The 27,167-nt window shown below is 41.3% G+C and overlaps 1 protein-coding gene across 3 annotated transcripts; it reads right to left on the bottom strand.

Moving 5' to 3' along the window:
- Window positions 1-32: 32 nt before the first annotated feature.
- abl1 (c-abl oncogene 1, non-receptor tyrosine kinase) lies at window positions 33-26,522 on the bottom strand. 3 transcript variants are annotated; one of them, XM_026298187.1, is made up of 12 exons: window positions 26,025-26,522; window positions 25,022-25,404; window positions 9,262-9,426; window positions 8,004-8,299; window positions 6,144-6,416; window positions 5,851-5,935; window positions 5,429-5,606; window positions 4,693-4,877; window positions 4,366-4,518; window positions 4,186-4,275; window positions 3,899-4,027; window positions 33-3,445 (listed from the first exon to the last, which is right to left on the bottom strand). In XM_026298187.1, the coding sequence occupies exons 2-12, from the start codon at window positions 25,146-25,148 to the stop codon at window positions 1,758-1,760; spliced, it is 3,369 nt and encodes a 1,122-aa protein (XP_026153972.1). In that variant the 5' UTR covers window positions 25,149-25,404; window positions 26,025-26,522; the 3' UTR covers window positions 33-1,757. The 3 variants fall into 3 exon arrangements, with proteins under 3 accessions (XP_026153972.1, XP_026153973.1, XP_026153974.1); XM_026298189.1 differs by having other exon boundaries at window positions 3,311-3,445; window positions 3,899-4,046; XM_026298188.1 differs by lacking the exons at window positions 25,022-25,404; window positions 26,025-26,522 and adding an exon at window positions 13,621-14,413.
- Window positions 26,523-27,167: the final 645 nt, after the last annotated feature.

Here is a 27,167-nt window from a genome sequence, read left to right as displayed (position 1 = left end):
GAAGGAAAGACAGAAATCACGTGGAACCAGCATGAGATTAAAAGTATTTCAAGTAGCACAACTGCTTTGTATTTTATTGCAACAAAAATTGCACCAGGGATAGGGGGAAGGAAAAAAAAAATATTTACAAAGGAAAGCAAAGTCTGTCTACAAAATTGGTGAGGAGGCTTAGACAAAAGTAGAGTAGTGGTATGAGTGCTAAGGGGAGGGATTTAAAAAAAAAAAAAAAAAAAAAAGCCAACACTGACAGTACCATGTTGAAGTCAAGGCAGCTTGTAGTTGTGTCCTCAGGTATCGCAGTCAGACAGGGCACATAGGGTGAGATGACTACAGCACAAATACTGAAAATGTCAGAGATTCAGACGAGACTAAAGGGATGTACAATGTGACAGTGGAATTTCATTGGTCTTTAGTGTATAATGGTCAGCTTCTCACTTCTACACTATTTTGTAAGGCAACAAGTGACAGATCCATAAACATTGCAGTCCAGTGTTTCCCCGAGGGTATAGTTTTTTTTTTTTTTTTGCTGGAGTAGAAAGGCCTCTGAAACAGCATTTAGGTCATGTGACAGAAACTCCCATCAAAACTAATTCTCTCAGGAAAAGAGGCCCTTCAGTGGAGAAACACTTTTCAGTCCATTATCGCACTTTACAGATCAAACAACATGCTGCTGCAAGGCCAAGCTGCTACGGATGGCTTCTGTGACTGGCATGTAGTGAAAGTTACATCAAACTTTTATAAAAAAAAAAAAAAAAAAGGTCCGGTCTGAAGACAACAAAAAACAGATTCCATGAGTTGCACATTGTGCACCCTGGTCCCTCTCCAATATACTGGAGACAAAAGGTTTTTGGTATGGCAAACAAATCCAATAAACATATGAACAATTATTAGACACTTAACACAATTCAGCCATATTTCTGCCTTTGTAAAGTGGCAAATCTTAAATGGCTTTGCCAATAGTGTTCAAGGCACTCTTTGTTACTAAAGTGTGCTGTAAAGCAAAAAGGTGAAGGCCAGAGGTTCATTCGCATTAGCTTGCTCCTGTTATTTTATGGCACATGGTTGCAAATACTGCAAAAAGCATTCATACAGAACAAACACCTGCATGTTTTCATCACACAACCAATCACTGATGTTGAGGTACAAAGTGATGGTAAATGTTGGGTTGTCTTGGACAGAGGCATCAGGTCTTAAACGTGACTTCAGAAACTCTTAATTCTTACAGGTGAAACTGGAAACTATGATATCAGTCATCTAAATGTTAGAAGGCATCCTAGAACAATTTGAGGTTAAGTGTTTTGTTTTTGCTCATTGTCACTGGCATCAGTGAAAAAAAAAACTCAGTGAACTAATATTTCCTTTTTTCTACTAGTGTCATTGAAAAAGGGGAAAAACACTAAAATACATAAGACATGATCATTTCAAAAATGATTGGTGAAAAGTCATGTTGATAAAGAATTGACCCCCAGCCTCTCACTGAGGCCAAAATTCGGTGTTCATTCATAGTTAAGGCTCTTAATATTGCAAACTGGCAACATCTACAGACAGATTCCTTTGATTCCAATAACCACAGGCTTAAGTGTTTAAGAGTGTACTGTAGTGGGAACCTACACTCTGCTGCTGCTCTCCAGCAGACTTTACCCTCAGCTTTCCAACACAAACTTAGCATGGACCACAGTTCATGCTCATGCTCAGACAAAAGTGTAGTGTAAGATACAGTATCAGTTTTATGTCTTGTATTAGAAGATTTTATGGCGCTACCTCTGAACAATGTCACTGATCTCTTTGACAGAGGACAGCAGCTTGCTGAAGTCCTGCTGTGCGTTGGCGCCCCCTGTCGCGGTGGGGCAGATTTGCAGCTCACGAAGGCTGTTTTCAAGCTTGTTGATTGCCTCACGGAAGGCAAACTTGTTCCTCATCTGTTGGATGGAGTCGACAAAGCTCATGCAGTATTTCGACAGATTCTTGCCGGCCTCCAGCACAGCGCTGTGGCTACCTGTCTGCTCAGAGTTGCGGGAAATGGCTGCACGGAGCAGCTCGGTGCCCTCCAGCACCATCTCGCGTGTCACGGCTGAGTTGGGAGTGCGCTCAGAGGCCTGGCGAGGTGCAGTCTTGCGGAGGGAACGACGTGTGTTTACCAATGGTATAAAAGCAGTGGGTGAGCTCTGATCACCTGGGAAGGTGAGGGATGAAGAGAAGCCTCCTAGGCTCTGGCTAGAGAGGGAGGTGGTCACAGAAGTGGAGGAGGTGGAGGTCTTCAATGGTTGAGGTTTGGAGATGGCCCCCAGGGGCAGCTTCTTAGAACCTTCACTGAGGGGTGAGCGGGGTTGGTCAGTGGCAGTGGTTGTGAGATGGGGCTCTGAGACAGAGGGGAGGCCCTTAGCTTTGATGTCTGAGGTGGTGGTTGAGGGAGAAGGAAGTTCTTGAGTGGGACTCCGTGAGGTTTTGCCTGTTTTGCCATTGGTGGGTGGTGGAGGGGGGGCTGGCTTGGGTTTCTGTAACTTTCCTCTTTCCCTGACAGATGATGAGTCCACAGGGTGCTTATGCCTGCGGGCCCTACACTCCTCTCCAGCTGCCCCCAAAGCAGGGAACACATTGGGCTTAAGAAGCTCAGCGTGGAGAGCGCTGGTTTTGGAGTTCTCAAGTCCCAGCATGCCAGGCCTTCTGACAGCCTTAGGTGTTAATGCCTGGGGACTGGAACCAGGACTGAGATCATTGTCTTTGCCTAAGAAGGCACACGAAATATCTGATGTGGTGTTAAGACGTGGTGGTGGAGTCAGGGTGCCCATGCGAGGGGCATTGTCCCCTTTCTGCTCACTGATTCTCTTGCGTGGCAGAGCTGGCTTGCCCCCAAAGGTGCCTGAGTCAAAGTGGCGCTGGCCCAAGTCTCGTGGCAGTGTAACAGACTTCCATTCAGTGCCATCTGAGCTGGAGGACATGCTAGAGGACCAGAGAAAACGCTTAGAGTTAGATATGGTTTCCTCCTCACTGGGTGGTGTGGTAGCTGCCTTGCCTCCTGTGGCTGGCACTGCAGGAGCTCCTTTCTTCCTGGGGAACAAAGGTCCAGGATACGTAGGAGCTCCGTTGGTGATGCCCCCTGTCCCATTATTGCTAGGGCCCAGGAACTTTGAGCAGTCGAGGGCATGGGTACAGTCATTAATGGCTAAAGGTGCACCATTGTTGAAGCTGTCACTGTCTCGAGGATCTGGAGTCACCCCTCTCCTGTCAAGGTGGAAGTCTGTCTCTCTAAAGGAAGAGCTGCGTTTGGGCGGGGCTGGTGCATTCTTTTTCTTTTTCTTGATCAGACTGAGAAAACCACTGCCACGGGTCTTGTCTTTGTCCTTGGGTAGCAAGCGATCATCCTCATTCAGGTTGCTGTCCAGAAAAGGCCGCTCTTTTCTGGGGAGCATGGGTGAAGACACAGCTGCCTCTGGCTCCGGTGGGTCTGAGGAAGAGTACAGAAGTACCAGGGATATAAAGTTATAAAAATAATGCACTTTAAATGCTTTGACAGAATGAAAAAAATAATATTGTTCAAGAAAGCTGAAACAATGTTTAGAAGAAGAGTCAGCTAGCCGGTGTTTCCAGAGCTAAAGTGGAAACCTGAGTACACTCCACCAGCTTTGACATGCACCATAGTTACAGCCAAAGATCTCATACTGCACTTAGACTGTCTTAACTCAAAAGGAAATAGTTGTAACATCAAAGCCTTAGAAATATACTTCCTGAACATATTGCAAAACATTTTTTTTCATCTTCTCCCTTTTAAAGTGAACTTCAGTGACAATTATCCCCCTGTGGATTTGGCAAATTCCTTAAATTCCAATATTTGTGATGGACAATTTTGCAAGGAATAGTAAAAAGAGCAGGAGGGGCAGCAGGTGTGAGTGTGTCTCACCTGGACTATCTCCATCACGGCTGTCCATGTTTTTGCGGAGAGTTCTGGTCTTGGTGGGCAACTCCGGAGCCTGCTGGATGTTGCCCAATGTTGCCTTTTTCCCTTTCTTGCCCAGCTCCTTTTCCACCTCTTAAAAAACATACACAGGCTACAACTTAACTGTGGCATGTCCACATATTAACAATGACAGAAGAACCAATGATCATTAAAAGTAGGGGATATATGGGCTTCAGAATATGTTACCTACAAGTAAATATGCTTTCAATAGAAAAGTAGGCAGCACTAACCATCAGAAATACTGGACTCCTGAAACATGGTCTCAAAGGCCTGGTGTGTTTCAGCAAAAGTGGGACGCTCTGAAGGATTCCACCTCCAACCTGACAAAAAAAATAATAATCATAATTAAGTTCTCCAAATACAAAAATCTGTCTCTAAACATATTTTGGAGAGATGCTTTTGTTACTCACAGGCTCTCATAAGCTCATAGACCTTCTCAGGGCAGCCCTCTGGCCGGTCCATACGGTAGTCTTTCTCCAGCAACTCATAGACCTGGGAAAGGTCAATGCCAGGGTAAGGAGACATGCCATAGGTGGCAATCTCCCACAGCAGCACCCCAAAGGCTGGAGATAAAAACGCAAGACAATTAGTTGTATGATCCACGCAACAAACATGGTCATGGTGGAATATTTTCAAGGAGTAAAATTGTTGCCTCTTATTAGGAAATGAACAGAAATCTACTGAAGCAAGAACAGTAGGAATAAAATTCAGCATTGCCCAAATGATATCAAACTTACCCCAGACATCAGACTTAATAGAAAACTTGTTGTAAGCTAGACTCTCTGGGGCGGTCCACTTGATGGGAAACTTGGCCCCGGCATGAGCTGTGTAAGTGTCTCCTGTCATTAACCTGCTCAGACCAAAGTCTGCAACCTTCACCAGGTGGTTCTCTCCGACGAGACAGTTACGGGCAGCCAGGTCCCTGCAGGAGAGACCACAAGAAGAAGAGCGATCAGGAGGAGGCAGCTGTGGAGTCCTGACTTTGCACAATGAGAGAAATGCTGTAAAATTGTACAATGAATAGGAGTGAATACATGAATAAGTAGTATGAGTAAGAAGGAAAAATATATATATATATATATATATATATCAGTAGTCTTGTTACAACATCAACTTTGTGTGGAGCAGAGTGACAAGCTGAGTCTTGTCAGGTTTAAAATTAAAATGCAGTTTGGCAAATACAAGAGACATAAATCATCTCAGCTTCTAAAGGATCCTGGTAACAAGAATCCAGCACTGCTTCTGATACAAGTGTTAGGGAGAGTGAGGGGAGAGCAGCTGAGGAATGGGAAGAGAAGAGATGAGATTTAGGGTTAAAGAATGTGTTTTCTCCCATATTCACGCAGCTCTCAGGTTGCTGTGATACTAAACACTACAATCAAGTCTACGTGAAGACACAGGCTCATGAACCTTTTCCAGTTTATTTAGTTAAAACTCTGAATCCAAAAGAAACTGTAGGATCCTTACACCCACCTGTGTATAAAGTTTTTTTTCTCCAGGTACTCCATGGCAGAGGAGATCTGTGTGGCCATGTGAAGCAGCACCACAGCATTGACCTCCTGCCTGTTGCACTCCCTCAGGTAGTCCAGCAGGTTACCGTGGGTCATGAACTCTGTGATAATGTAGAACGGTGGCTCACGTGTGCAAACACCTGCCGATGCAACAGCATCAATTTAGACTAAGACTGTTTGTGTGTTCCTTTCATGAACACTTGGATGAAAAATACAGATTGGAAATAAAGTTTTGCAGTAGACTATGAGCTATTAAATCTGCAGAGTTCAGCTGCAAAAGAATCTGAGCCAAGAGGAATCTTTTGAAATGAAATTGTTATATGTTTTGAGTATTTATTGTTCAGTTCAGGAGGGACAGATTTATCTTTGTTAAAGTTTACATACCTAACAGTTGTACCAGGTTGGGGTGTTTAATCTCTTTCATAACAGCAGCCTCCTTGAGAAATTCCTCCACCTCCATTGTATCCTCCTGGGCAGAGTTATTGTCACACATGGGAACAAGGCATTAAGCTGGTTGCAGTTACATCCATGTAACACCAGATGGTAGCAATATTCAGTCAAACTCAAGCTTTACAACAGACAGTGTTACTGTATAATGACAGTTGGTGCCAAAATGACTGAAATCTGTCTATTCCTCATAAACACATGACCATGCAAGCAGACACTTGTGTTCTTACCTTTAGTGTCTTGACAGCCACAGTGAGGTTGTACTTCTTCCAAACACCCTCGTACACCTCCCCATACTGGCCCCCTCCTAGCTTGTGCTTCATGGTAATGTCAGTACGCTCCATCTCCCACTTATCATAGTTGGGAGAAACTCCGTAGATGGTGGGCTTGTTGCGCTTCGGTGCAGGGTAGTGCAGAGTAGTAATAAGGCCATCGGCCACCGTGGAATGGTGGTGCACCAGTTCTGCCAGTGTGTTAAAGCGGCTTTCTGACGAGACGTACAGCTGGAGGAAAAACAGATTCTACATTTGGGTAGATGTAGGATATCGATGGAATTTTTAACCTCCTAAGGATTTTAATTAGCAAAGACACCTAAATGTTGCCAAAAATACAACATGACTACTTGTGTTAAGATGTACTGAAATATATAATGTATATATAATATCAGGAAACAATAAATAAGATTAGAGAAATGTGTAAGAACAGTAATAACTGGCAACATCTGTATAAAATGGGAACTCAAATACTCTCAAGGCATTTGTCAGGAAGCTGGTGGAGGGGAGGATATTGGTCAGGGCTCAGCGGACACAGTCTTTTCCATTGTCCAAGTCTTACATAACCCTAAAGATGATGTGCTCTACAAACTGCCCTTTGCATTTCTTTACTCGTGAACAGGCTCTGCAGAAGTTGAAGGCCTTTGGAGGAAAAAGTGAAAAATAACAACTTTAACTGTGTTGCAAATATCGAAAGAGGATTTAATGGTCATCTGGCTTAAACCATGGCCATTTTCTAATTCAAAGGGGAAAAAGAAAAATCTGTTTTACCGTCAAAAACAAGGCTACAGCTCGGGAGAATACTGAGGTAATCTCAAACGATTAGTCTACTGGACTGTCATACCAGACTCTTGAATTATAGCTCAGTGGGGGGATGGAAAACAATATGGGATAGGGAACCAAGTGTGTGTGTGTTTGTCCATTTATTTCATGTGTATATGCGCATACTTGGCTGCAACTGTCTGTGTTAATGCATGTCTTCGCATGGGCGTCAGTGTCTGGCCGGCTTCGTGTCTGCTGGTCATTATGAGTAGCACAGTGGTGGTTAGAGGCATTCTTGTCATAGCTAGCGTTCTTTGAGCCAGCTCACCTCACTGCCTCACAGACAAGAGGGTGACACAGCCAAAATGGCAGCGACTCCTTGATTGACATAGCAATTTAGGGGAATCCCACACTGAGAAATTCAGCCATATGTACAGTTAAATATGTCCTACATTTGTTTAGGATGCGGTACTCTAGTGAAACAGTTATGCATGCACATCTTGAAGCATTACATTCAGTTGCCTCAAAAAAAAGGCCTTGACTGGTATGGTCCTGAATATGGTTTGCAAATATTTTTTCTTGCTAAGATAGTTACATTTGGTAAAACTTTTTTAAGGTTTGGTTGCAGGTGGATGTTGGTTGATTTCACGCATTTCTAAAGTACATGGTTAATCTATCCACCAATGCTCTGCGACCTTCTTGTCTACAAGTAAATTACATTACTTGCCGTTTTTGTGTCAAATAAATTCATGCATTCAAATAATTGAGGGCCTTATAATTCGTGCTCATTTTCAGTCATTCCTTGATGCTTTGCTATGAAAACTATTACACTGCAATTTATAACACTAAAAATGTCTTTAAGCCTTGAATGTATTGTGGTAAATACTGCAGAATTCCTGGTAAAAGCAAAGCACATTTTAAAGGGAATTTATGAATGTGCTGGATTTGTCTGACAAAATTTCACAAGTAACCTACTTGGATAATCACACATTTATCATTTAATGAATTAAAAACAACATTCTTGCCATGTGTGTCTGTGTTTCCGCTGATGCCTACCTTGCCGTCAGATGCGGTGTTAATCCTGTAATGGTAGACTCTCCCCTCGTACCGCAGAGAAATGGACCTCTGGCCGGGGCTGCTCTCGCTCTCACGAACCAGGAAGCTCCCGTTGATGCCCGAGCTGAGCAGGTACTCTGCAGCGTTGCGTGACACAGGTCCATGGTACCAGCTGTGCTTTTCCAGGCTGTTGACTGGGGTGATGTAGTTGGACGGCACCCACCCCTGGCCATTTTTAGTCTGCGCCTCGCACCACTCACCATTGTGGTTGTAACCCAGTACACGCAGCTTCTCTCCTGGTCAACATGTGAGATTATAATGAAAAAACATAATTAGGCAGCATTTGAATACTTTAATATTATCTTTGATGGTTAAAGTATATTCTGGTGAACAGACTATTTCCACAACTGGGAATGTTGTGATTATTCATATACTTTGCACTCAGGAACAGGCTACCATAACATGGACACAGTAGAGCTGAATTGAAATTGAAAGCACGTTTCGAGTCAGACATGCAGGAATCCACTGTATCTGTAACATTTCTTTAGATCAGGAACTCAGGGGCTTTTCTGTTTCACAGGTCATTTTGTGACCTAAGCTCAGGAAATCGATGTTTTCCCCCTTTAGTTTAGGCTGTTTACAACAACAAAACCCTTAAATGGCACAAGTGGCACTTTGTTGAGCAAATTTATTTAATGCAAGCTGTTGTTTGGCACTATAAACCTAAAGTAATGTTACAGACCATACTGAACTGGAAAGTTATGCTGTCCAGGCCATTTTCTTGTTTATTCCTGTGCATATGCTCTCTGCTTCCTTCCTCTGTTTGTCTGTGTGATCCATCTGTGGTATTGTGTTACAGTCAGCTCAGTGGAAAAAAAACCCACGCGTGAGAACATCATCGGGAAGTGAGAGTCAAACGGGGACGAAGAGGGATGGAGACGGGACAGGAAGCAAATAAGCAGTAAGACTTATAACCTCACTGCGACAGTGTCACTTTGCCTGTCATTTCTGTCATCCATCAACTGTGATATATGTGTGAAATAGAGGGGAAAAAATGTTTCAATTATACTAGCATGCCCAATTCAAAATACTTTGCACTTTACCTAGCTATTTAAATTTGGATGCTGCAGTTGAGAATAGATTGCATTATTTCTTTCATTTCTTCTGGGCATCCCTGCCTAAACTAGTAGACTATAGAACTTCAACCTCCTGTGGCACGCCTACTGTCTACAACTTGACATCCCCCCCCTCCCCTCACCTTTAGTAATGCTGAGTGTATTGTCACCACTGGCCACAAAATCATAGAGGGCAACAAACAGGTTGGGGTCATTCTCGCTGGGTCCAGCCAACAGGTTCTCTTTAGAGTTCCAGCGGGCTGCTTCGGTCAGACCCTGACCCTCAAAGTCTGGTTTCTGGAGAGCTTCTGTAAAAAACAAAAGAGTCCAAATATCAGGATATATACATAACTAAAATATGAGGAATAACAGAGAAACAATACATTTTGAAAGAGAAGCGGGGAGATCTGTAGGCATGTTTCGTATGCAGCCACATTGTGAAGCACTTTTCCCATATAGCTTCAATCATTTGGTAATAATGTCAGCATTAGCATCTCTACATGTCATTTAAATTCTTCTAGATCCTCTTAACTGTTCCAACAAGCAGGTCAACAACTGTGATCTCACCATGGGATAGGAGTTAACACTGTGATCTGCCATATGTCCCTGCTGTCCCTACAGTGTGTAATTTCTGGATAATCCCTATTTAGTTTTCATTTTCTTGAATGCCTACACATCAGACCGTGAGAATGTGCCTCAGCATGAATCTCTGTAACTATAAAATGCATGTGGTCACAGGTAATGAGTTCAAACTGCTTTAACTCATTAACTGCGTTAATGATAGACAGCTTGAATTCAGAACACTGAAACTGATCGTTAAAATAAAAAGTGAGAAATAAAATAAATGAGGAGAAAGGATGGAGACTGTTTATGATAAAGAGGGTGAAATGAGGAGTAGAGTTCAGTTTGGCCAAAATAGGAGTTTGACTGTGTGGCTTGCTCAGCTGTTGTCACACGTTTTGGAGCTCTTACAGTTCATTCCCCCAGCTCACACATCTTCCTATCTGAGACAACAGGCTGGCTACGCTTCCACTTTCCAGTACAAAGTTTACCGAAAGTAGCTAAATTTGAGGACAAAATAATTCAATATTCATTTTTGTAAGAAAACACCAATACTACCACCATGCTGACCAGGCATAGTATCATAGTGTAGCATCATTGGAGTGACAATCTCCCATTGATGTGTTAAACTTCACAGCTCATTATATAAACACAGTTTTACAGTTGGAAAGGCATTTTCTCATGGTAATTCACAATATTGCAACACACCAAAGCAACATGTTGAAAATGCCAGTCACAGGCTGGGAAAACCTAAAACCAGCTGTCAATGACAGTTTCCAAACAGTGCATCGTATCACGCCATTGGTACTGTAGGCAGGGAAACTGTGGCATTTCTCACTTGCTTCAACACACAAACAAGATGGAGAACAGTTATCCATCATATCACGTCTGTCAACAGAAAACCATACATCTCTGTGTTTTAATATTAGCATTTATTCTTCCACCTCTTAGACTCAAACCCCTTTAAAAACCTATTGGATTTGGCTGACTATATATGACGTAAAAAGTCGTTTCATGGCTACTTTTCTAAAAAGTTATAATTTGGAGATAGAAGGTTCTTACTTTATACAGGAAAGCACTGAAGCATAGGCCCAGGTAAATAATGTAGCAGATTACGATGCATGTACTACGTAAGTTGATGTGATGACTTGGGGAAAAGTTCACTGTTTATTCAGTGATATAGACATTACTGGATTTGGTAAGCTGAATGAGATATTCCATGGTCAAACATGGCTTGAATAGAAGTGACATGCATACTTTATGGACCAATCGGACTGTTGTCGAATATGGAGCTTCTAAGTGCCAGTTGAAGTTCCACAAAACAAGAAGTAAACAAAGTTATACAGTACTCTGTATAACTCTGCCTAATGCTAAGGAAGTGGACACAAAACATATAGTGTCTGGCCCAAACCAAGTCACATGACAACAAGAACGACTAGCAGACATTATTGTTTTGGAGGCTGGTCACTCCCTTCACACAGCTCCTTCTGCCAAGCTAGGCTCACCAGCCTTGGCAAAGTCAGACTGTCAAAGCCAAATCTGGTGCTTTTGTTTATGTAAAACAACCTGCCATTTTCCTGTAATAAAACACCAGATTTGATTTTGTCTACTGGACATCGGCGGTCACATTTAGGAAGGTTGCAATCCTAAAAAGACAGACCAGCTGCATTGTGCGGCAACAATCAGGGGCAAAGCTAGACAAATCTATATGCCTCCTGCAGAAATAAAGACAGACTGCATCCCTATATCTACTAAAAAAGAAAAAACAGAAACGAAAAGGTCCTTTTCAGAAAGCACAACATGACACTTTTCTGACAGGAAATAGGAAGACAAAAAAAGGAAAAAAAAAAAAACAGTCACATTTGACTGGTTTACTGGTTTGCATTTCAGTTTCTTTCAACATATGATGGTTTCATACATAGTTCAATATAAATATAAAAAAAAAAATCTCAACTATCACTTCATAGTACTATATAGTTATTTAATATACATATCTGGATGTCTAGCAGAGTAGACTGAAAACTTTATTATAAATTTAAGAGGATTCAAATTTTCCCTAAACTGAATCATGTAATTTGATGACAGGAAATAAACAATATTAGATTGGAACATTTTAATAACATTTGAGAGGGAAACAAGATCTAGGGAGCCACAAAATAGATTTTTCAATATAAGTTTCAACAAAGGATTTGTATACATCATACTGTGAGAACTTCTCTTTCAGTGTATTTTTGGTTTACACAAACACAACTGGTGTGTTACCAGTAGATATTGGGAAAATCCAAATAACAATATGATTGAGATTGAGCAATGTTTTGTCAGATTTGGGCTTAAACTGAGGCTGCAGCTTAAGCCCAAATATAAAACAGCATCAATAAGCAATACCCAGGCCTGACCAGATGTCCACAGCGTGGCATGGTCATAAAGTGTCTGGACAGTGCATTTAAATAACTCCTGCCGTACATGTCCAGTTTATAAGCCTCAAATGCCACAGCTCTTTGTGAGAGGGTGACAGCACACTGACATGTGGGCCAGCAAAACAAACAATAACAGAGAGAAGAAAAGTCAATTGAAAACAAAAACAAAACAAAACTGAAGAGGTAAGAGGGAAAGAATCAGAAAGAATGAGAAAGGCCTTTTAGACTGCAGTTCTCCAGAGCCATGCATCGGAAGAACATACACAGCATGGCCTGGCTGACACTCAAAATGATTAAGTATGTGTGGAACTTCTAAGGAATTCATAGCCATGACAGCATCCAAACTCACACACTGAAGCAAGACAGAAAAACAAAAACAAAGTGGTTTCTTGTAATCATGACCAAGAGAGTCCTGCTAGTTTTGATACCTTTGATAAACATGCTAACTTACACTGACAAAAGTGACCTAAACCAACTTTACAACAATACAACAATGAAGAGGTGGAGAACAAGCTTTGTTCATTCAGATCATGTATCTAATATGGTTACGTATGACTATGGCAGATAAGTGTTCAGACCCGGGTGACTGAGGCTGTTATATTATTATTCTAATTTTGTGAAATGGCTCATTACTGGCAGAGAAAGACAAATAATGTGTCATCTCAAGTTACATATGTTAGTATTTGAGGTCAGAGAGTTTAATGTGTAGTAGAATTTTATCTTAGCATGAGATTTGATGTGCTTTGTACCATGTGGCAGAAAACGAGCGACTATTATTGTCATCCCCCTTTCGTTTAGGGGACCATAACAGACTATTAACTCTGTTAAATCATTTGGTTGTGCAATCTTTGGCACACATAAGACTTCACTGATGCATCTATCAATCAGTTTCTATGTTCATTATGTACAGGCTCAATCTAAGCTGGATCTCTGTTAAATCACCTTGTGTTTTATACATCACATACAAATCAATTACCCACATTATCTTTGACCACAGCAGCCTAATGAGAGGTAATGGAAAATCCCAGTCCTCATACTACAAAGAAATGTGCAATAAATACATATACAAACTTTATTATGAAGGCAGCTCACAAGATCCAAGGACTAGAACAGGGCAGAGAACCTAACAGGAGAGTGCAGACCAAGATTAGATCCCCTCTCCTCATAAACAACAGTTAAGTGGGACACAGCCAGGAGTCAGATTTCCTTGTATTCTCTTCTCGGTCTTTTTTTCCACTTCTTTCCTTTGCAGCTAGCCAGTGTGTCTGGCCTCCCTCACCCTCCCCTGTGCTTACTTTCTCGCTTTCCCCTCCCCATTCTTTAGTTTCAAAAAGTGCAGAAACCATAGTTCAGTCTTTACATAGTGATACTTCATTTTTTATCTTTCTCCTTATGTTTCCTAAGCCCCTGCTTTTCCTTTCTGATGTTTCAGGTTAGAATTGTGGTTTACATTTCTCCAAAGAAAAACTTTAATGTCAAGCTAAGGTAGGAAATGAAACCATAGCCATCACAAAATATTCTTACCTTCCAAATAACAGCTGGAGGAGGACGAGAGGCCTTTCTTAGATTTACACCCCACCAATTTCAGGCATATCTCCAACATTTTCATTTGCTTTCTTTCCCGTCCCACTTGAAAATTTTGTTGCTTGTTAAAATTAGACGTCCCCCGATCGCCTCCGTTCTACATGTGTTCAACAAAACACAATAAAACAAACAAACAAATAGAGAACCACAACCAAGGTAAAATGGGTGCTGAAATATATATGTTTTCTCTTTCTCGGATCTTCCAGCTGCTGTAAATCCTCTTTTTTTTTCCTCGCTCCAGAAACAGTCCGCTATCCGGCAAAGTCTACCAACTTTCTCTTCTCAGAGTCTCCATGTTTTTTTTTCCCTCTCTTTGGCTTACTGGGCTTTTTGGTTAACTCCACTTTAACAAAATACAACGATCCAAAAGCGTGGGTTTTGTGGAAAGGCTTGCTAGCCTTGTAGATGTGTCAGTTGAGTGGGCAGTAGGGCAGTCTGAACGGTGCCATTCCTCTCTCCTGTCCCCTGTGTGAGTGTATGTCTGAGGCACAGGGACTACTCGTGCTACAGCTGCCAACAAAGGGCCTCTTTCAGGCTCAGCCTGCTGCACTCAATGACATCAGCTGAGCCCTCCCACCTCCAGCAGCAAACACACAATGAGAGGGAGAGACCGCTACCACACACATGACCACTCACTAATAAGAGTAAAACCAACAGCACAACAGCACCCAAAATCCATGCCAACATATGAGACAGGAGCCCCAGAGGTCTCATATCAGACTGGGGCTGAGGTTTAGATCCATTAAATAGTTCTCTTTTGCTTTTGTTGAAATCCTGAAATGATTACAAGAAGCTCCTCCTCCAACTTTTGAAACCCCCCTTCCCCCCTCTTGCTGTCTTTCTACCCCTCTCTTCTTCTCAGCCATGCTTTTTTCCCTCTCTCCAGGCTGAAATGTTTACAGGTTAAAGAATACGTTCTGGAAACAGGCCTGGGTTGTTAAAGACAAAGCTGAAATTCGGGAACTCATTGTCAGCTAACAAGGAGGAAAGTATAGTCTTGAGTCTCCAGTGGACTTCACACAAAGCTCATTGCCCACAAGATTTTTCTATTAAAGTAATGAAAACAGGAGCATTTATCTTTCAATCTTTAGAGAAACATGTTTGACCTTGTGATTTTAGGCAGCAGGAGGGGACTGGCCATATCTGGAGGGAACAAATAATCGTTGGCAGAAGCAAAGCACTGTTGCGACACAGCTTCATGTATCTCTTCTGTCTTTTCTCACCCGACTCCAAGTGTAGTGACACAATGCTCATTTAAAGAACAGAAAGGACTGAAAATGTGGTAAAAGAATCTATGTTTAAAAATGTTTTAAAGGCTGTGGTTTCTATCCTATTGATTCTGATATTCCTACATAAACAGCACCTCGCACTGACATCCTCTCTTCTTTTGCTCCAGCTGTGCTTTGTGCACATTTCGGCTCATCTTCTGTTCAAATACTAGATTGTTGATCATCGTTTTTTCTTCATGCAATAACACAAGTCAGTATTGTGCATATCTTTCAATATATTATAATAGACCATCAAGAGGGAGTGAAGACACACAACTACAACCTAATCTAATTCTTAATCTTAATCATTTGAGGTGTACAATCTACTTTCCTGCAGGGCATTGCTATACATTTCATTTATTTAGCTCACATTTTGGACTACTGATTATTATAATGAAGCCCGAAAACACAAAGGACACAAGAGCAGCTGTAGTCTACTGACAGATCTGGGAGTAAGCCAGTCTGAATATTTCAGCTACAACAAATGTAACAGTGACAGTTGGAAGAGTCTTCTGAATGTGGCGAGGGATGGGGTTCAGGAAAGGTACTCTCCAAATCAGAACATGCAGCCCTCATCTGCACTAACAAGATAGGAGTGGTTGGGAACAACTCAAGCACAAATTTCCCAAACAAGCTTCTTCACAGAACAAGGTTTTGCAACTATTTACTGATTAAAAATGTAGAAAGATTTTCAGTGGAACTGGGAACAATCCAAATTACTCAAGAAGTCAAGGAGGAAAGTGGACATCAACAAAACAGATCTGACATGGACACATCCACATCTACGAAACTTGATACCTCAACTTATTGCATGCTTGTTTGTCTGCTACGGGTAGTGATGTTCCTGTTAGCATCTATGGGCTTTTCTTTACCATGCCTCAGTCTGAGTGGCTTTTTAAGTAATGACCTCCTTGCCTTTAGCATCCAGACACATTGCACCAGCTCCTACATCACTGCTGCACTGCTGGTATGGCAAACATTTGTGTTCATCTCATGCACCACCCCAAACGCCAATTAAGAAGAAATGCAGGCTTCCTCGAACACAGAAAGGCCCATTAACTTACCACAGTCACAAAGTGTTGGGGAGATGAAAGGATGAAGAAAGAGGAGAAGGGCTGTAAAAATGGAGGAGGAAAGAAGGAAAAAAGGTTGCAGATGGAGAAACATGAAGCGCATTGTTTGGAAGTGAGCTCATAGGAGAATCACTTGCTTGCGTTTTATAATTCGAGCCTAGTATGTTAACAGTTAGGTGACGTACATCCACCCATTGGGATGGTTTTTGGCCCTTTGACTCTTATCTAACCCCTTCCTTCTTTCCTGAGTCTGTTCTCCCAGTCCTCAATAAGAGAACCAGTTTTATTCCCAAGCTCTCAGCTGTGTTACAATTTAAACTATAGTGGTATTAAAGATTTACACAACATGGAATGAACCAATGCGTCCCATTTGATATCCTACCGTAATTATTAATTACAGCCCAGGAATTACATTTAAACTTAATAGCACCGTGCACTGAGCAACAGAGCGCCTCATTAATTCATAGCATTACATTATTAACTGCTACTGACATCTGCTATGAACATTTTGACATGTGGCCAGGCAGTGAAGGCAGAAGTAGGTCATTAACTTGCATGATAAATTAATACTTGGTAAAGTTGATGTTCAAATAAGAGAGAAATTAAGGATACAGTAAGAAGATACTTTGTTTGAACATACGCAAACAGTCACTAATGTCTGACAGAAATGTGAGCCAGCCAACACTTGGCATAACCGCTGTCCCTCAAAGTGAGGGAACAAGAGTTATTACACTTTTAAACCAAGCGGCCTTTATAATTACAGAGCAGGGAAAAGGGTGGAAGTTGGAGAGAGACAAAGCAGTAGAGGTTTCTAATAAAGACTCTGCACTGCACATGGTTCATCATGTCATTTTTGTGCCTAATGCTAGAGTCACAGCAATCTACAACAGAGGTTTACTTGAATATCAGACACTTAAGAAACAGGTATTATGTACAGTATGTGGTGTAAGGACATATGTGTATGTGTATGTGTATGTGTGTGTGTGTGTGTGTGTGTGTGTGTGTGTGTGTGTGTGCGCGCGCGCATGCACGCACGCACGCCTGTTTACTCATGGCCCTCTGTAGAATGCAGCCATAGTGTCTGAGGCGTGCAGACTGGCAGATGAGGTTAAGGGGTTTTGGGTTCCACATAATTCTCCACAGGGAGAATGGACACTTAAGAACAAAACATTGGCTGCTCTGGTTCAAGGTTAAGAGCTTTAGCATCAGCCTGCGGTGGTAATAAGTTACCAGTGTGGACAACAGTGAAAGTAAACATACAGGCGTACATACTTTGACTTTTCATTATTTTCTGATATGCTGAAGTAACCATATGTTCACACAGAGCAAAAGACAAACACTTATTATGGTGATAGATGTTTAACTGTACATGACATGGAAATAGTGATCCTGACCCTGAGGTTATTTAATGCATTTTAATGAGATGAAATTCACTTAACGTGCATGTTCCTGTGTATCTGTTCATACAAAATCTCTCTCCAGCCAAATTCCTATCATTTAAGGTGACCCATTAAATGTCTACTGTTTTCAATGCAGACCTGCTAGAAACTCGCCTGAGTTAAAGACCGCCGACCTATTGGAACAGAACTGGAGGAATTATTTTATCATGATGAAAGACACAACATTGGGCAACACAAACCAGGTGATTAAGCAGAACCTTTGCTCATTTCTCCACATGATAGACTGCCGTAGGCCCAGACAAAGCTAAACGGTGCCAAAAATATGCAAAGATTTGAAATAGATGTTAGCCTAGAGTAAAACATTCATACTTTGAGCAAGCAGACAAGCAGTTCAAATGCAGAGAACTATTCATCATATGTCAGGGATAAAACGTTGTGCAAGGGATCTTTGTTGAAAAGTTCTGTGAAAATCAAGAGGGCAACAGAAGGCAGATAAATAAACTCTACTTATAAACAGCAATGGGTGTGCGTGTGAGCACAAGAGGTGATCAATCCAGTCTAGATCCAGTCAATTTTCAGCAAGCACTAAATCACCTACTATTACGTTCGGTTTAATAGTTCACCAGCATAAAAAGACATCACTGTGGTAAGAGCAGACAAACAAAGTAAACAGGGTGAAGAAAGTCAGTTAATGTCTGCTTTTACAGACTATTAGCCTTAAATGTCTCAGATGTTATCTAGATGCCTGAAGAAACACCCCATTTGTCTCTATGCCCACTGGGATAAAACCAGAAACAGATACATAGAAGAGTGACTCTGGCTATGAGGCTCTAGAGTTGCAGCAGTGGAACTGCTTGGGCTCTTCTTTGTGTTTAAGTGGATCCAGATGCAGCAAGCATAGCAGGCACCCTCTTGTAGTGCTATGAAGACGAGCTTTACACTACACAGACAGCACAACAGTATTGTGTGGGCATGATGACTAGTGAGTGAAAATTAAAACAACAGATTCATTTTAAATTAAATTTTGATAATATAAAAAAATAGAGAGAATAAAAATCAGTCGAGTTTTGATACATAAAGGAACAGCAATCAAGTGCCCCCTAATAATCTCCAATAGAACAGAGGCTTTCTGAACATGGGGGAGCATAAATGGCAAAGTTTTCATTGCAAAACAGAACTGGCATCCTACGGTAACAGGTTGTCTGTAAAGAAAACAACAGCTGTGTCTGGAGCTTGGGCTGCCTGGTTGGGCAAGGAGCAGGGAGCAGGGGGTGCTTTTTTTTTTTCTTCCCTCCGCATATGTGTGTGCATGTGGATCTGGGTGGTGAAGAGCTCTTAGGCTGCATTCCTAGCTGAATTTGGAGGTTCTCGGTGTGCATGTGAGTGTTATAGGTACTGTAGGTTTATGTGCATGAAGGGATAGTGAGCAAAGAGAGGGACAGTGGATTAGGATTAACAATTAGATGCAAGAAAATGAATACCTGCCTGAACATGCGGATGCCCACATGGTTAAAGCATGGCAATGAAGTTTTAAGCTCTATCTTAGTATAAAAACCAACTGATACACAAGATTTGACAATCAGTTTTCTAAGTAAATGATTTTCTTGTCAGAAACTAGGCAAATATAAGTCCAGATTTCATAACGCTGACTGCTACAGTTACTGAAGTGACTCCAAATGATGAAAACCAAAGTGAGAGTCAATGACTCATCGTGGCTGTTTGTTATAAAACAACATGCTTACACTTTCAATTGTTCTGTGAAAACCCTGTGTACTTCATGTATAAGGGGAAAAAAGGGTTTGGTTTAAGCCTTTTGTTTGTGCCTTTGTGATTTTTCTTCCTTTGTTTGCATTTAGTTTTTTGCACTTCAAATTAACTCCATTTACAAGCAGTGGATCATTTCTTAATTTAAATATACACAAACAAAATATCAACCACCTATAACGTACACAAAAAGCATGACCTTGTCTTACATGACAGAAATAGTTGCAGACAGCAGCTAACTTTAAAGAAATGCATAACACACAGTCGTGTGACCATAACACCTAAAAATATACATATGTACTGTGATGTTCCACACACTGGATGTTGATATACTGTTGGTACTGCATGAAGTTTATATTCTGATCACTGTTGTATGCTGTGACTTTTCCACATGCTCCATTGTTGTCTGCTGATTTTCCCTTAATTTGGGGCTTTTGCTCATTTTGCTATTGTTCTCTGTGGCTATAAAAATGTTTTGTGTGATGTAAAATCCACTAAATAAAACCCTAGAATCAGAACAAGTTGAGGAAGGAGAGAGAAACAAAAAGAGGAAGGAAGAAAAAGAAAGAAAAGGAGCAGAGAGGGAGGGAGGGGGATTGCACCAGTTATTTGAAAGAGGAATGCACAAGAGGTCACATTCTTCACTCCACTGCTGTGGCTTGCCCTATGTTCAACTCTTTCTCTGTGCAGAATAGGCAATATTACTCAACAGATTTCTGGTGCAGCAAACACACATAGGTGAAAACAGTGGACAGAGGGAGCAGATGAAAAAGGCTCTACACTTTAGACTGCTCACATAACACAGGCCTTTTTTAATTGATGGCATTCTGACATGTCACAGTAGAAAAAAAAGCACAGGTGGAAATAGTTAAATTACTTGCTAACAAATCTATCACACTGGCATTAAGCAAAATACTGATCATGTTTAAATGCTTAACACACCTCTGACAATGTGACCTCACTCATTAGCACAGGCACAGTACATGGATCTGGTACATATCAGCCTTTTCCAAACACCCAATTATTCTTCACAAAACAATAATAGCTTAAAATGACATACAGTCTATGTTTACAGTGTGTATGGAAATGTGTGGTCATAGGTATATTTGTAATGAAGTACCCTTACCTCATCATTCAGACTTTTTGTCTGTATCTGATCTGGATATGATCAAATACTGTACATTTGGTATCCTTGTTTATACTTCAGAAACACTGGTGGTGTCTTCAATTCAGGTCCCTGGTGACCTTGATTACAGGAGTTAAAAAGAGGGAACCTGTGAGGCACAGACTGAGTTGACTACTTTGATTTATAAACACAGCTGTTTTGGCTAGTCATCACATAGCATGGTAATAAAGCGAATTCCCTTCCAGGTGGTCAAGACTTGATGAGAGGGGGAAACACTGATCAGCAAGGTTTCATCTGGCAAAGGACAAATGTGTGTGTGTGTTTGTGTGCGTGTGTCTCCCACACACACAAACACAGAATATTAGGACATTAAGATTAAATTTTACACGTAAACCCATCAAAATGCCATCCATCACAAAAGACCATCCAAATACAATCAGGTTCAGGAGGACAGATTAGATAAGTAAGAGATCATTTCAGTTGAATGTCACAAAGTGTCTGTGTGGATGTGTGTGTGGATGTGTGTGTGTGTGTGTGTGTGTGTGTGTAGCCACTACTGTGGAGACATAGCCAGCCATGGTGAGGGACAAGCCATCAGGGGCCTAACAGCTGGCCTGAATGAGCATTACTATGAGGCGCCTGCTGCGTGGGTAAGTACGTGGGGTGTGAGCGCACACACAGAAACACACACAGACAACCCCCTCCCCCCCACCTCCTCCATCTTCAGGACCCACAGGGATCATGGGAGGAGATTTGGTGTCTAGACTGTATAGATTCCTCAAGTTCCAGCCAAGAAAGAGCCAGTTGCAGACTAAAAGAGAAATGGAATCACTTACTGCATATATGCTGAATGCAGCTGCTGCAGGAAAAAAAAAAAAAACATCCACACACAGAAATCAAATGATGTCACAGAAAGGCTACGTTAGAGGAGAGTGTGAACTGTTTACCATTGACATCAAAAACAACTTTATGAGGTCAAAGAACATTATCAACTATCAATAAATGTTATATATGCACTTTTATACTTCATACCTTACTTCATACCTTACTTTTATGAACCAAATCATTGTAGAAAATCAAGGAAGGTTAATGAGATTAATGAGCTGGATGTTAAGATAACAACTGAGAGCTATTACATTATTAAAAGTTGAACCTCCAATTAAGATATTTGTATAATTATTCAACCAGATGTTTCCATATCTACAAGCTAGGCTGTAGGCATTTATTCTAGTTTCATCAATCATGATATCTTTGCGTCAAGCTCCAGATATCATGCAAATGTGGGAGTGAGGGAGAGCCCTGGATTATCTTCATGCTCACATATTCACCAGTTGACATGTCATTCAAATAGTTTAATTATTCCCAAAGATGAGCGTGACTCTGTGTGTATTGTATTTCCATTTTTCTTCCCTGCATATGCTGCTCCATCAGCCCGTGACCCAGAACAGAAATGAGCAAATAAAGACAAACAAGTGGGGCATCATCTTCCTTCACCACTACATTATAATATGCCTTGAACATACTTGAAGCTTTTCCAAGCTAGCCTGCAGGCGTTAAGCAGGGAAACATTGTGGGGTGAAGCTTGTGAGTAAGTAGAAAAGCTCTGTTGTGCCCATACTGAAACATATCCAAGCAAGAAGCAACTTGCCAGTGGTCCCTACATTTTCTGCAACCCAACACGTCTGGCTTTTGACCATAGGTTGGCACGGTCTTTCTTTTGTTGTCTACAAGTATCCAATCACATGTCATAACTCTTACAATGTTTCCAGCTGTTGTTGTTTTCCTGTAGTTTTTTGGGATGGACCACTAACAGGCTGGGCTCCATACAAAAGCAGAACTTCATGAACAAAATTAATAAGTAAACACAGCACTACAAACTGTACCATATTCTTCTGATCAGCCTTTTATTATAATGTTGCAGACTAAGTTAGATTGCATGGGATGGCTTATCCAGCTATCTATCTGTTCACTTAAAAATAAGTAGATTTTATTCCAACAACATTTGGGTACTGTAATTTCTAGTCTAAGTTACCTCAGAATCAGAACATATCATTGTAAACCTTGGGGGAAAAAACGTAGATCCTCTTTCCTTTGAACCCTAGAATCCTTTGAATCCAAATCCTGCTCAGCTTTCCTTTTTCCTCTTTCACCCTTTTTCAGGAAATAGCAGGAAAACAAATGAAAAGCATCATTCTTTCAATAAGTACTTTTTAACGGTCAAACTTACAAGTGGTCACATAATGTTGTCTTATGTTAGTTAACACTAAAACTCAGGGTAGAACAAGGGAGGCACTTATTGGACGGAGGTGGGAAAAAATGTACACATAATAGCGATGGTCACTAGAACAATTTGCAACTAAAATGATTATACTGCATAGATACACTATCTTTGCTGTAATTTTCAAACTTCTAAATTACTTTTAAATCCAAAATGACACTGCAAAAGAGACTGCAATAGAAAGCCTACAGACCTACCTACCTAGAATAAGAAGAAGTAATCAAGTAACTTGTCTGTGTTTTAAACAGGCCTGCGGCTTATGACCTAGTCCAAAATCCACCAAGCTACATGGTCTGTTTCAGAGAACACTTTAGATTTACTGAACCACACACAGAGAAAACAGCTGAAAAAGTAGCATATGAGGTATGGCTCCAGAAATTTACCCTGTTCTGTCTTTACAATCTGCACTAGCGAGCTAGTGAGATCATACAACCCCACAGTACAGAGGTTCAAACAGCAGAAACAGGTCTTTGCATGCCCTTCGCTGCCTCAGTCTCTCTCCCAGGCAGCTGCATGCAGAGGTCTGAACCTGCCTGCTGAGAAACAGCATGGCGCTGGCTGGCCTAGTGTTAACTAGCTGGGACTCACCAGGAAGAAAAACAACTTAGAAGTAAAATTGTGTGTTGATATTGCCCTCCTCTCGCACTATGACTCAAATCCCATCTCATGGTGTAACCTGCTCATCACAGGAGGAAAGGGGCAGAAAGGGAAAACAAATACGCCCCACGTCACTGACCCTGATCCATTTACCAGCAAAGGCTTTCATTCTGTTTTTCTGACCTTCCCTGTCATGTCCCCCTCTGTGTTATGCAAGACTTAGAGTAAGTGAAAATTATTCCAGCCCTACAGATACATTTGGTAAACTTATCACTTAACCAAATGCATGGCATACATCTAGTTCAACAACAAGTGATCATTTTACAAGGCTTAACTGCACTGACAAAAACATTTTGTGTTTAGCTCACATTTTTTCCATGGATGTTCGGCAGAAATGTTACATTCTACACAGATTAGTTACATCATCAAATGTTGAGCTTGAGGCAGTTAAAAAACAACATTTATACGTAAAAATGCAAAAGAAATGAAATCAACTTTTTTTGTTTGATTTATGGTAGAGAACAATCCTTTCTGTAGCTTTCATATATTGTGTGTTGTGATATTCTGGGCAAAAACTGAAACACAGACCATCATCAACACATTTTCATAACCCAAAACTAGTAAATAACAAACCATTAGCTATAAAAAGAAGAGCTGAAGTAACAGGTGATGTAACCACTGGTTTTATACATGTTTTGTTTAAAGATTTCCGTGCACTGCCTTGCTTTTCAAATTTCATCTGATGAGGAATTAGAAAAAAACAAAAGGTTCTAACCAGGAAATCCAAACAGGTAACACATGCTGTTTTAAATGGTCATGGACTAATAAATAAAACTGCCAGGTAAAACAGCAATCTCCAAACTGATACACTGGATATTGGATAACTGCTTTGCAGAGCAAAGGCAACAAAAGGCTCCCTGAGGACTACAGTAGAGATACTTTTCTCATGCAGCATGGGTGTGATGGGTCCATTCAGACTGGGCTGTGTTTGAGGCATGTCTGCGGCTACTATGCCTTGATCTGAAACCATTCACTCACTTTGCATTTCCTTTTACACAGCAGCCATTCAAAATTGCCTTCATCCGTGTCTGCACATTGTATGATAGAAGTTAGTATACCTATACATTGCAATAACATGCCTTGTAGGCTAATATATATCCTTCATATATGTTCTCATAACTATCACTAGATCTTGGCCTATAAAGTGAATTGTAAATGATTTTGTACAAAGCCTGTATGTTCTCTGCCATGTGCAGGATATCTTAGAGCACTCTGTAAACACTACACACCATCACTGCACAATTTCAAAAGAGTCACAGGAGTCTCAGACTATCCGACTTTGTGATCTTACTCAGTTGAGAGTTGTTAATACATGATTATTTGGTCGAGATAGTCTGTTATTCAGGCAGCAAAGTGCATTCCTAGTTATACAACTGTAGCTGGGTTGATGTTGCCTGTACACTCTTATGATTTCTATTATGCATGGCAATATATTCACATCCTGAATTCTTGCTTTTCAACACTGAAGACAATCCACATTTTAACAGTTGGTACAGTGAATCCAGCATACTCATTTCACTATGTAATTGACACTGTTGAAAAGTGGCAGACAGACTAGGAGAAGCATGAAACAGGCAGTTGTCTTATTATTCAATCTTAGGTCATGTGGGGCACATGATGCTCAAAAGGCTCCAATATTCCCTGATATTCTGATTATACAAAGCAAACTAGGCAGTCTCATCAAGCAAGACAAGTTGATAACAGTGAGACAAACACACTCACTGTGAATGATAAACAACACTACAAAGGTTTGACCTTAAACAAATTGTTCTTACCGTGCACAGCAAAAACATTACAGGGCTGGGTCCCATGGCGTGATGACTCTCTCTTTCCACCTTTGATGAAGGCTGGCAGACTGGGTCTCCTCTGGTCCCCTACAAACTTCCCCGGCTGCTGCCCCATAAGGGCAGGGTGCCAGGCCGCAGCCGGGACTCTCCAAACTGGGTTCAGTTGCTCACCGTGCAAAAGTTCGTCCCCACACCAGGAGGGGACTGGGAGAAGACAGGAGCCCCTTTCCCTGGCTCAGTCTGTCCACTCCTGGAGTATCGGTGATGTAGGTCACCTATGCAGATCTCAATCCCTCCAGTATTTCTCTGTTTATCATGCATTAATGGAACCTGAGTGCTTCAGAGGTCAGTGAAAGACGTTTCACAGGAATCTAGAGAAGAAACAATTAAGACTCACTGTTCATTTCACTAAGAGCAATATGATTCTTCCAAACTGATACACTGTGCTCAGTGTCACAGTGAATCAGAGGTAAACATGCATCCTAAGGGTAAAATTGATATTACAACCAATCTAAGCAAATGTGTATGACATGTTTTTGTGCAAATAAATCATTACATACAAACTACGCTCATGTGACTTTGAACTGTTCCACTTCAACTATCATGTCCTAGTATTTACAACCCCACTTCCTCTGGTTATGTCTGGGAATTATGCCCACTGAGTTTACTCATATATATATATATATATATGTTTATAAACCAGAGTACAGTTTAGCTGCCAGGACATTTAGTGTTAGGGTTAAACAACAAAGTGCTCGATGCAAATCTCATTTACACAGAAGTCATACTAAATTGTAATACAAACAGATCAACAAACAGCAGCAATGCATTAACTACTGTTATCTCTAATCCTATTGTCCCAAGGCAACTTAGTTGATAACAAAAGCAACGTCAAAAACATTACATTATCAGTAATATGCACAAATAAAAAGTACACTCATCAAGCGTTTAACAATTTATGAAGTTAAGACAAGTGTGAAAAGAAACTTACATGGCCACAGAGACATTTATATCGCAGGTTAGCAGGCGACCTCAAGCTAATGTTGAAGGCAGCCATGGATGCTAACTACCCGAGCAGTCAACAGTTGGCTCTTTGCGAGTCGCTGCTAACACACGTTCAACAAACAAATGCACCGTAATGTGTCACAAAAACATCACTGGCCGCCAAAGTTTAGTACTTTGCAACAGCTCTTTCCAAAGCAAAAGTATCCCGTGTGTTTCAAACTTCCGTGTCCACTCTTCCCGTCTTGCGGAGTTTCTTTCGGACCAAAGGCGCTTCTATCAAAGCGGCGAAGACAAATCTAGGAAACTCCGCCGGCCAAAGACCGACGTCTCTTTCTACAAGTCCTTCCCTCTGTTTACAGTCGCCGAGCTCTTCGTTACCGAACCCCCGGTCCGCGTACTTATTCATCGCTCTCACGTGAAAACCTGAGCAATAAACTTTGGCCGAGTAGTAGCTAAGTCGCTGGAGCCGCCATACTCCCATACGCAAGGTGGTTTACAGAAATATGTGGGTGGGGCGACGCGTGACGTCATGTGCGTGCGTGGGCTAGTACCGGAGCGAAGGTTTTATTATTGTGGTGGGAGAGCAGGAGAATAATAGCACTGAAGGTAAACCTGCCAAGATATGCTTTTCTGAGCATCTCATTAAGTATGAAGTCGATAAAAGCGATTCAAAAAACTGTGCCCTGCTTATAGTTTATTTATTGATTCATTATGAACGGTCATGACTCTCTGGAGCGCCCCTCGTTGGGGGTTCGAGTCCGGTTTTAGGCGTAACACCGATGTTGTACCGAAATAATACTCCCCGGACAAATCCTACTACTGGACAAATAATAAAATAAAAATAATAATACATGGCATATCCATTACACGTGGAAGCTGTTGAGGACTGGACAGCGTCAGGAATAAAGCAGGTTTTCAGAAAATGCATTAGGAATAAAGCCCCCCCCCCCCCCACACCCAGAGCTGCTCCACACCCAGATGTTGGTCCCTCAGTCTACCAGTTTTCCATGGACACTGAAACTGTGCAGACAGGTGGCTATTTGTTCATATTTCGTGTGCCTATAGCACCAAACTGGAAAAATATTGGACAATTGCAACTTTGTGTTTGTATATTAAAAAAAAACAAACA

Source organism: Mastacembelus armatus, chromosome 12 (genome assembly GCF_900324485.2).
Source record: "Mastacembelus armatus chromosome 12, fMasArm1.2, whole genome shotgun sequence".
Lineage (NCBI taxonomy): Eukaryota > Metazoa > Chordata > Actinopteri > Synbranchiformes > Mastacembelidae > Mastacembelus > Mastacembelus armatus.
The sequence above is the reverse complement of the archived record's forward strand: the minus strand, read 5'-3'. Positions and strand labels throughout refer to the sequence as shown.

Excerpts from the sequence above, each read along its gene's own strand:
- abl1 (XM_026298187.1), bottom strand. The coding sequence starts at position 25,148 with ATGGGGCAGCAGCCGGGGAAGTTTGTAGGGGACCAGAGGAGACCCAGT. Across the intron at positions 5,607-5,850 it reads CAACCTGGTACAACTGTTAG|GTGTTTGCACACGTGAGCCA; the intron begins GTATGTAAACTT and ends TTGCATCGGCAG. Across the intron at positions 4,519-4,692 it reads TATTAAGTCTGATGTCTGGG|CCTTTGGGGTGCTGCTGTGG; the intron begins GTAAGTTTGATA and ends TTTTATCTCCAG.